Here is a 10385-nt window from a genome sequence, read left to right on the forward strand (position 1 = left end):
GCCGCTCCGGAGCCTAACTGGTTCCTCTCAAACCCCACTGATCCTTGTCCAGTCCTCAGGCACTGTGGCCCTCCCAGCCTATCTGTGCCCCTAGGGCAGTAATTGCCTTAAGGGTTAATTTCATGGTTTCTGACGTCCCCTACAGCCTTGCAGGTATTAAGTCATCTCATCACTTAAGTGGGGCACTTTGCCCCAAATCAGTGCCAGGCCACCTCTGGCCTCTACTCCCTTGTTCTGGTTCAGCATTCTCTGATTTTGCCCCTCTGCTCTAGCTGGCCCCTTATCCTAGGCCCTGGACATGGCTTCTAGATTCTAGCCTAGGTCTCACCCTCTTGGGCTATGGTTTTGTCCCCCACAGTTTTATGCCTCTGGCTCTGGTTCTCACCCCTCTTGAGCTAAGGTATCACCCCCTCTCTCCCCCTGTTGGGCTTTGGGCCCCTGGCCCTTGTCCTTACCCTTCTTGGGTTAAGGTTTTGCCTCTCTCAGGCTTTGGGCCCTTGGCTCTGGTTCTCACCCTCTTGGGTTATGCCTTAGCCAGCTTAGGCTTCAACTCTCCCCAGCTGCCATCTGTTAGTGCCTTGAGCTTGGCCCCTGGCAAGGCTCAAAGCAGTCACATGCCCCTGAGGTACCACCGGGACCTCCTTTACCCCTGATGGTCCCAACTCAGACTGATTGTTTAACTTAAATGCAAATGGTGGGCAACCACTTAATGCAAACTTTCCGTTCCGGGAAAACAAACATCATAAAAGAAAAATGCATGCTACCACTTTAAAAGGAAACCTCCTCCCCTAGGGTAGATGAACACCAGCATAGCCCTGACCCTGGGCTTTTACTGCCCTCTGTCCCAGGCTGGTTCAGGGTCCTTCAGGTAGTTCCCGTTCCCATTCCCTCTCCCTCCTGGGAACTCTTCACTGGGGCTCTGAACTTCTATGCCTCTTAAGCGCTGTTCCTGTCAGTCAGGTGGCAATCATCAAGCCTGATTGGAAACCTACAGGGATTTTCAATTAGGCTTGGTGATTGACCTCCAAGACAGCTTGCCTATGCTGGGCTAGCTGCTGCAGCAGTATCCCCTGCTGCCCAGGCAGGGCTCTGCCCTACTTGACCTGTTGCAGAGGAGCTAGCCCTGCAGGAGGCACTCATAGCCTCTACCCCCTGGCTACCCATTCCCCTGTAGCCAGCTCAAGGGCAGTGTTTCCCTCCATCTGGGGAACTCTGCTGCTGTTTTTCCCTTAAAGTAATGGGGAGCCGCTCCGCTGTTACACCCACCAAAATCTAAACATGTTCAACTGGTAGCCCAAAAAGAAGCACATTTCATTTCTGGTTCTTTTTATGAAAAGGTAACAATTTCTGCAGAAAGCCTTTACATAAATTGAATTTCCAAATTTTCATTGAAATTCTCTCCAGAAACCCCTGCCCTCATTAGCTTTGATAGCAGCACCTGGAGGCGCTGACCCCAAGAAGACCCATTGTTTGCACTATAGAAGTCTATTTTAACATTTCCAATTAATCTAGGTTAATGATAAGATGTAGCTGACTGATGTAGGTTAATGATAAGATGTAGCTTAAGGATGAGGTATCAATACCAACATACTTTTGCATAAACTAACTGTATGACTAGTGTAGATCTGTATCGATTTTGGACATTCCTAAGGCTTTATCTGTCATTTGAAGCTTTTACACTTCATCTAGAGAAAGTCTTACCTATATGAACTGCATGCAATTTATAAGTGAAATAATACTGTAAATATTTTAGTGGAAGTCATTTAGAAAGTAATTCAGTTTTTCTTGAGTTACATACTACTACTATTGTTTATTTTCTGGGCCAGAACAAAAATTGCTAACAAACAGGAAAATTAGGAAATCCAAAACTTAATTAAACAGAATAACAGAGTTAATAAATGTGGCATATTTCTAAACCTGTGCATCTTGGGTACAAAGCAAAATAAATATGATTACAGAAAAGAAATAAATTTTTAGGGTGAAATCCCGTTTTCCTTGAAGCCAGTATTCACCATTTAAAAGGTGATCCACATCAAGGAATTGAAGCTGTATACCTTTTTATCCATCAGAAAGTGCTTGAAGGTTGGCTTCTAGCGAGGATAATTGAAAAGCAGGCTTTTGGACAAGTGAACATACTTTCACGTAACTTTACAAATCTGGCTTTCTGTAATGGAATCTACAGGTACTGCACACAACCGTAGTCCTGTAGTTTAATTTTTTCCTGTTACTCTGTCTTTCTTTTTCATCTCCCCCCACCCCCACTTCTAAATGCTATAACATATGTCCTTAAATTGGTGGATTGCAGTTTTGTCAGAGAAGAAACATAAATTTATCACATTCTTTTTCAAATTGCATGTTCCTTGATCAGACTTGCGCTTATGGGATCTTTGTTTCAGAAAGGACATTTTAATATTAAAAAGCTTCTGTTGTAGACTCAAAAGTTGGTTCTTTCTTATGCCAATTACTGAATGACTGCTAGAATTAGGATCATGTCTGACTAATCCATTCTAGCCAAGTGTCTGTCCAGTGTGCTCTTGAACTTTTCCAGGGATGGAGATTCCAGTTTCTCCAGGTAGCCTGTTACAGTGCTTGACCACCACCTTAGTCAGAGAGTTCCTCCTAACCTCCAACCTAAATTTCCTCTCCTGCAGCCTGAAGGCACTGCTGTCCCCTACAGCCCGAGAAAAGCCCATCTCCATCCTCTCTTTAATTAACCTCCAGACATTTGAAGACTTATCCAGTCCCCCCACCTCTCAGTCTTGTCTTCTCTTCTCCAGGCTAAACATCCTCAGCCTTTCCTCATAAGTTATGTTTTGGAGGCCTTTAATCATTTTTGTCACTGTGCTGGACTCTTTCCAATTCTGCCCATGTCCTTCCTGAAGTGTAGGGCCCAAAACTGGACATGGTACTCCAGGTGAGGGTCTCAGGAGCACTGACTAGAACAGAAGAATCAGTTCCTTTGATTTGAAAGTGACACTCTTGTTAATACAACCCAGTATGCTGTTGAGTTTTTTTTACAACAAGAGCACACTGTTAGTTTATATTCAGGTCATGGTCTACTGCAGGGGTGGCCAAAATACAGCCTGCAGGCTGGATCCAGCCTGTGGAGGAACTTTGTCCAGCCTGCATCAGGTCTCTTGGTCTTGCCTGGCCCAGATATTTGGCATGGTGATTCCTGTCTCAGGGTGTGCAGTGGGGCTAGGGCAACTTTGCAGCTGTACTCCATTTCCTGGCAGTGGTGGCTCCTTCTGGCTGCTGCTGCTGGCCCCAGCCCCATGGAGACCAGCCAGAACCTGTGTAGGCAGGGCCCAAGCTGAGTGCACAGCTCCAGTCCATGCAGGAGTCGGAGTCCCACCTGCCACAGTGGTGGTGGAGGAAAAAGCGGTATCCAGAGCCTTTTGGCTCCTCCCTGCTGCTCTGCTGGGTGCAGAAGCCCAGCACAGCCTGGTGGTGGCACTGGTGGCAGCAGTAGGGAGGAGCCACAGGGTAGCCTTGGCATGGACTCCAGGTTCTGTTTTGTTTTTGTTGTTGTTGTTGTTGTTTTTCCCTCCACCACTGGTGCCTGTCATTGTGGCTGGGGCAGGCAAGTCTGGAGTGGGCTCTGCAGGAACTCCCTACCCTCTGTGCAGAGTAGGCCAGGGCTGGGGCTGTGTGCTCAGCCTGGGGCTCAGGCTTTGCCCACACAGATTCCAGCATGTCTCTGTGGAGCTGGGGCTAGTGGCAGCAGCAGCTGGAAGAAGCCATTGCTGAAGCCAGGCTGAGTGCACAGCCTTGGCTCAGGGTCCCTGCACCACCCGCTCCATACCTGTCTACCCCCAGCCATGATGAGCAGTGGCAGTGGGGAAAAAGCGGGACCCAGAGCCTGTGCCAGGGCAGCCCTGCCTGTGCCTACCTACCACTGCCACCATCAGTGCCCATGCCAGCTCATCTGTGCCCATGCCAACTCCACCCACCTGCTGCCCCATCCCACATAGGGAGGTTTGGTGAGCTGTGGCTGAGGTCAGCACCCCCCATGCAACAACAGCTCCCTAAAACTCCCTATGTGGCCTGCAGGCCCAAATAGTTGCCTACCCTTGGCCTATTGTAACCACCAGGCCTTTCTCGACAGTATCATAGCCTCGCCAATCATTCTCCAGTCCCTATTTGTGCATGCAATTATTCCATCCCAAATACAGGGTTTTTCACTTGTTCATGCTGAATTTCATTTGGTTGACTGTGAACCACTACTTTTTTTTTCTCCTCCAGTCTGTCCAGGTCATTCTGGATCTTGACTATCCAGAATGTCTGCAACTTCACCCATATGGGTGTTGTTCACATATTTGCCAAACATGCACTCAATCCCATCAACCACATCCTTAATGAAGTTATTTAAGCAATACTGGACCCAGGTCAGATGCTTCAGGAACTTGATACCTGTTCCCAACTAGACATTGAGCCATTGATGATTACTTGTTGTGTACGACTGTTCAGTCAATTACGTTTCTGCCTTGCAGTACTTCCATGTAGCCTGTATTTCCTTAGCTTGTTAACAAGAATGTTGTGGGTGTCAAAAGCCTTGCTAAAGTTCAGGTATGTTGCATCAACTGCTCTCCTTCCATCTAGTCTGTCACCTTATCCTAAAAGAAAATCAGGCTGGCCAAGAAGCATTTGGTCTTGGTGAATTCATATTGGCTGTTCCTAATCACTTTTTTTTCTCCTCTAGGTGCTTCATAATACATTCTTTGAGGACCCTCTTCATAATCTTTCCAGATATTGATGCCAGGCTGATCAGTCTGTAATTTCCTGGATCCTCCTCCTCTTTTTAAGAGAGAGGCACTATTTGCCTTTCAATCATCTGGGACCTCACCTGCCCTTCACAAGCCCTCAAAAGAGGATAGCCAGTATCTCTGAAATTAACTCAGCCAATTTCTTTGGTCTCTTATATGCCCTTTTAATTGGAAAGAAATAGCTAAATAAAGCCTTTTTATTTTCTGATCACATTGTTATATCATACATTCTGCTCTGCTGTAAGAATTTCACCCATTATCCCTGGGTATCTGCAGATTTTTAAATGGGTCACTTCAGCTTTCTGTTCCTGGTAATACAGAGAATTTTAGTACAAGCACTAACTTAAAGCAAGGAGATTTATATTTCTGTAAAAATTGTGAAACATGTTTTCTCAAATAGATCTCTTGATCTAAGTTTATTATTGCTTGCATTCCTATCATGTGCTGCAACTATGGTTGCATATACACATTCAAATCATCCAGGACAACTTTTTCAGGTTTGTTTTCTGAGAGAAAAACTGGCCTGTACAGAAGTTGAGAAGGAAATAAAGAGCCTGCAGTGCAGATGCTGGACTGCTAGGGATCCCTAGCACGCAGCCCAGGGACCTTTTACAGGCTTTTTTTAGTGAAGGGAAGCAGGGATTGTGGGAGTGGGGTCTGTGCCATTTATAGAAGAGTCCTCCAACCTTCCCTGAGCCCAGCTAAGGCTGGACAGGGTGTATGCTTGTATACTTCCCTGCACCCAAGTACTGAAGTTCTCTATCCTGCGAGAGATTCTCCAGGAAGCCACTTCACTCAGGCTTTTCCCAAGTTTATTTTTCTCCCAGGGTGGCCATTTTTTAACTCTAGGAGAAAAATTATGAACTTCTGTACACTTGTAGCTCTCCAGAGAGAGCAGAGACTGGAGAAACTGAATGTCTGTCCATGCCCAAAGATGGGAAACTAATTAAAAAAATGAGTAATCAGTGCATTGCATTTCAGTTTCTGTGCGTTAATAGCCAAGATACTTGCATCTTTACCTAGTAATCAAATTGTTGTGATACAAATAAACATTTTTCTTCAGTAAGCCTGTGTGATAAAGTAGTGGACTGAACTTGTACTAAAATGCTGTTAAATGTTATGCTGGAGGTTTGGTCACCAGCTATTCAGTCTTGTTCCAAACTTTCAAATCCTATAGAAAACACTTTAGGCACACCTATATATGTTAATCTGCAGTAGGCTTACTGCACAGTAAGCCTCCCCTGGGAACACGTCTATACATGCTCCCTGTTGGGAGCAGATTTGCTCCAAATGGGAGCAGCCTGGTACAGGGTTGCTCCCGCCTGGCTCTGCTCCCCAACAGCAGCCAAGGGAGCTCCAGGCTCCCTCGGGGCTGGCAAGGGGAAGAGGGCTGGTTGGAGTGGACACAGGGCCAGGAGAGCTCTGCTGGCTGCAGCAGCAGCTGTCCCCTGGCCCTCTACGTATCAGGAGGGGAGACCTCATGTATGCTGGGCCGAGATGGCTACTCTTGCAGTGGGCAGAGCTCTCCTGGCCCCGTGCCTGTCGGGACACACAGGTGTTCATCAGGACACAGCTGCTAGCAAGCCCCCTACTGAGCAGGGCTTTCCTGCCTGGCAGGGAGTTTGCTGGGAGCTGTCCCAGGTGTGGGGCAGCTGCCGGCAAGCCTTCTGCTGAGGAGGGGTCCAGAGGCTTGCTGGCAGCTGCCTTGCTTGGTCTGGAAGTGGCTGTTCTGGGGAGTGGGCAGGGGCTGGGAACCACACAGTTCTGCACCACACTGAATTGATCCAGGAGATGGGCAGGGGCTGGGTTTCCAGCCCCCACTTGCCCTTGAGCTGCCAGCTCCATGGTGGGAGCCAGGACGGGGCAGAGAACTTCCCAGTCCTGGTGCTAATGGGCTTCCAGCTTCTGCGGGGAGCCAGGAGCTGAGGTGTTCCAGGACTAGGGACAGAGGTCCCTGTTCCCTGTGGCTCCCTGCTGCCTAGGCTGACCAGGAACAAATTTGCTCCCAGTCAGCATCTAGAAGAGTGTTACTGCGCTGTGGCTACTACCCAGTTAATCTGCTACTACCTAGCTAACTGCACAATCAATGGTGCACATGTGTAGATGGTGATACTTTACTGCACAGTAAAGCTTCTCATGTAGATGTGCCCTTTGGGGAATTGTAGATTGTGCTGAGTTTTTGAAATGGTATGTAGAAAATGTATTAATGGTAAGCTACATTATAGATAAACATTCTTTCAGGTACCCCAACAATCAGTGTAAGAATACTGTTTGAGGTGAGGATTTTCAAGTCAGTGAGAGCTACTAGAGAGTTAACTGTTTTTAAAAACAAGTTTATTCAGGATCCAGTTTTAAGCACCCATATTTCAAAATCTTGTTCATAGACTACCTCTATCTATCTATCTATCTATCTACCTATTAGTACTGCTCTCATTATGCAAATAGGGGAAATGAAATTCAGGAGGTTGCAGCTGAACCAGCATCCCAGAGTGCAGTTTGTTAGAGGTGTTAATAGAACCCAGAACCTTCTTTCCAGTCATTCAGTCCACTAGATAGCATCCTCCTTTATAACTATTAGAAAAGTGAAAGTTTTTCCTGCCTTTGAAAACAAGCCTGAACCATAGTAATTAAAATTAATTCTGCTTGCTAACCAAAATCTTTCTCTTTATTTTTTTTCTCCACAAAGCCTTTTCTTCCTCTTGTGAATCTCCATTGTTCACCAAATGTGCACACATTTCTGTGCAAAGCATTTGTGCCTGCCTGTGTGGAGCCAGTTCATGTGATTCAACCTTGTCGAAGCCTTTGTGAGAGAGTGTATTCTGATTGTAAACAATTGATGGACACTTTTGGGATCATCTGGCCTGAGGAACTTGAATGTGACAGGTATAGTTTCTATATCTGATGGATAATAAGGATGACATTTTTTCATACCCACCACATCTGACACTTAGCTGAACTGAAAATCCAGGATGGAAAATGTGCTAGGTATACATCTTGGTCTAATTTCCACAGCAGTGAGGACTCTGGGGCTTGTATGAGCAGGGCAAAATTTTATTGAGAAACTTTATGCAATTATTTTTTCTAGATTTCCTGCTGAATTTGTTTGCAGATGGAAGAAGGTTTTACAATTTGGCTAACTTTAAAATATTTTAATTTGTGTTCAAATCATTGAAACTGTTTCCAATCTAACTTTTATTTTGTCTTGAAGTGCAAAATGCTTAAAGCATATTGTCTATTTTCTTCCTTATCTGTAAACTCAGGATAATACTTACCTACTTCAGCAAGGTTTTACATTATATACTGTTATGAAATATAAAGCACTTCCTGTAGGAACCCACAGCACCATTTTAGGTAGCAGATGCCTTTTATTTTAATCTTAACCACTTATGTGAGGATTAATTTTATCAGTTTGCTTTCCTATGCTGTGTATCAAGAGTCAGTATTTCATGAAGAACCAGATCCAAATCATTCTTGCACATGTCTCCATTTTGGCACTGCAGTACCTAAAAATAAATAAGTAAATAAAAATGGTGCCTTGCCCCAGGATGATCCAGGTCAGGAGCTTGCAAACCATGAACCAAACCCTTTTTAAATTGCGTATAGCTATAGGGGAGAAGCCAGTTAGTACACTCAAGTGGAGGGTGTGGTACCCAGGAACATAAAAGGGTAAATGCTCTCTGAAGGGTCTGCTGCAATCCTCATGCTTTACTTTATTTCACAGCCTTTTCCCTGATACTCTGCAGTGCCGCAAACAATCTCTTAGAATTTTTTTTGCAGAACTAGCTGTTTTTATACCCTGTGAATATTGGCTATATTCTCTCGATTCACTGTCTCAGTTAGTTATTCTACTATTGACAGTAGTGACTAAATACTAATGCAGCTTCTATTCCTGCCTAAGGTGAGTTGATTAGTTTCAAGTTCTGCATACAAAGAAGTTTGTATCACAGAAGCGCTCTTTAGAGTTAACAGTTTAGGACATGCTTGGTATCCTTAGAAGATGGGCCAGACTGGATGAGCTTGGAGGTTAATCAGAGTAAACTGCATCAGAGAGACCCCCAATATTAGACCATAAAAGGTGTTTGAAATGACTTGAGAAAAAAAAAAGTACTTTGATAAGAGAGCTTGTACTGTTGGTTGACCTACTGTTTCTGCATCATAACTAAAGAGTTGGCCTCTAGAATTCTCTAATCCAGCCAAATGTAACCTGTATGATATTGCATGAGAAGCAAAGACCACAAGATCAGTTTGTACTGGTGGAAGGGGGAATACTTTTAAACGGAGCATATTTATTACCAATATTGCTGAGAGATCATGAACGTGGAACTACATGATGACATTTTTACAGAAGCAGTCCTCATCTATTCTCATTTGAAGAGTTAGAGGATAGAATTATTAGGCCCCTTCTACATGTTATACTTACACTGCAATTAATGTGTTAATTGAAGCATAAATGGCAAGAGTGCTATAAGGGCACCCAATTTAAAACAGTATAAAGTGGAAAGCCAGCCATAAAAAACGTTTTATGTAATGCTGGGCCAGACCATTTTTATGGCTAGTTTGTATGGCACTGTAAACGGAACATGTGATAGTTCCAAAGCTGGGGTTGACAAACAGCTGAATGTCAGCTCTGGGCACGCAGCTGCACCAGGGTCTTGAACTGTCCCCAGAGCCAACAATCAGCTTATTGTCAGCTCCAATGCAGTCCCAGGACTGGAGTCTCAGGCTGGCCCTTGATGACAGTGGCTGGAGATAACAATCAGCTGATCGCTGGCCCAAGCCCTGGACCTGCAGGCACCCAGCTTTTAACTTGATGGTGCAGAGGAAGCCTGGGATCGTGATTTATTGGTAAATAGAAGGGGTTTGATTAGGATCTGATACCCAGTCCCAATATTGTGCTTCCTATCATGCATATGATGTAGCAGAAGGCATAACTATCGGTGACTTTAAATGAATTTGTGCCAGGGGCCTTACTATTGTTAGTAAATATATTCACAGTGGGACTACTCACACGTGTATAAATACTCACCACCATCAGTTAGGATTGCATAATCGAAGCCATAATTAAGTCCATCACTTCTAATGTAGAAATGTCCTTCACAGGAGAGATTCGGATCTTCTGTACAGTATTATTACTCAGACAGGGTTGTTGTTGGGGTTTTTTTTTCTTTTCTTTTTTAAATTCAAAGAATAACAGTAAAGATAACACTTCTGTAGAAGAGTATTAAGATTGATTTTATTTATCTGTAGACTGGTGGATTGTGATGAAACTGCTCCTGTCACTGCTCCTGTAACCACAAAAGTCCATGGAACGCAGAAGACCCTAGGACAAGCTCGAAGGGACTATGGATTTTGGTGTCCACGACACCTGCAGACCTCTAGTGGCCAAGGTTACAAGTTTTTAGGCATTGATCGGTGTGCACCGCCATGCCCCAATATGTACTTCAAAAATTATGAATTGGATGTTGCCAAAAGCTTCACTGGAATAGTTTCCATCTTTTGCCTGTGTGCTACTCTGTTTACATTCCTGACTTTTCTGATTGATGTTAAAAGATTCAGGTATCCAGAGAGACCAATCATATATTATTCAGTCTGTTACAGCATAGTGTCTCTAATGTATTT

At 44.6% G+C, this 10385-nt stretch overlaps 1 protein-coding gene and 1 long non-coding RNA gene across 2 annotated transcripts in view; one reads left to right on the top strand and one right to left on the bottom strand.

Moving 5' to 3' along the window:
* The window catches only part of LOC109305117, a 17894-nt gene extending 17037 nt beyond the window's left edge, over window positions 1–857 (bottom strand). The window contains exon 1 of the long non-coding RNA XR_002099561.1: window positions 821–857. This is a non-coding gene — a long non-coding RNA (uncharacterized LOC109305117). The remainder of the gene's footprint in view (window positions 1–820) is intronic.
* The window catches only part of FZD6 (frizzled class receptor 6), a 114464-nt gene that overhangs the window by 90927 nt on the left and 13152 nt on the right, over window positions 1–10385 (top strand). Inside the window, exons 2-3 of the mRNA XM_019528048.1 lie at window positions 7453–7649; window positions 10014–10153. Of these exons, the coding sequence (XP_019383593.1) occupies window positions 7453–7649; window positions 10014–10153 (337 nt within the window). The remainder of the gene's footprint in view (window positions 1–7452; window positions 7650–10013; window positions 10154–10385) is intronic.

Source organism: Gavialis gangeticus, unplaced genomic scaffold (assembly GCF_001723915.1).
Source record: "Gavialis gangeticus isolate Ggan-Ray unplaced genomic scaffold, GavGan_comp1, whole genome shotgun sequence".
Taxonomy (NCBI): Eukaryota; Metazoa; Chordata; order Crocodylia; family Gavialidae; genus Gavialis; species Gavialis gangeticus.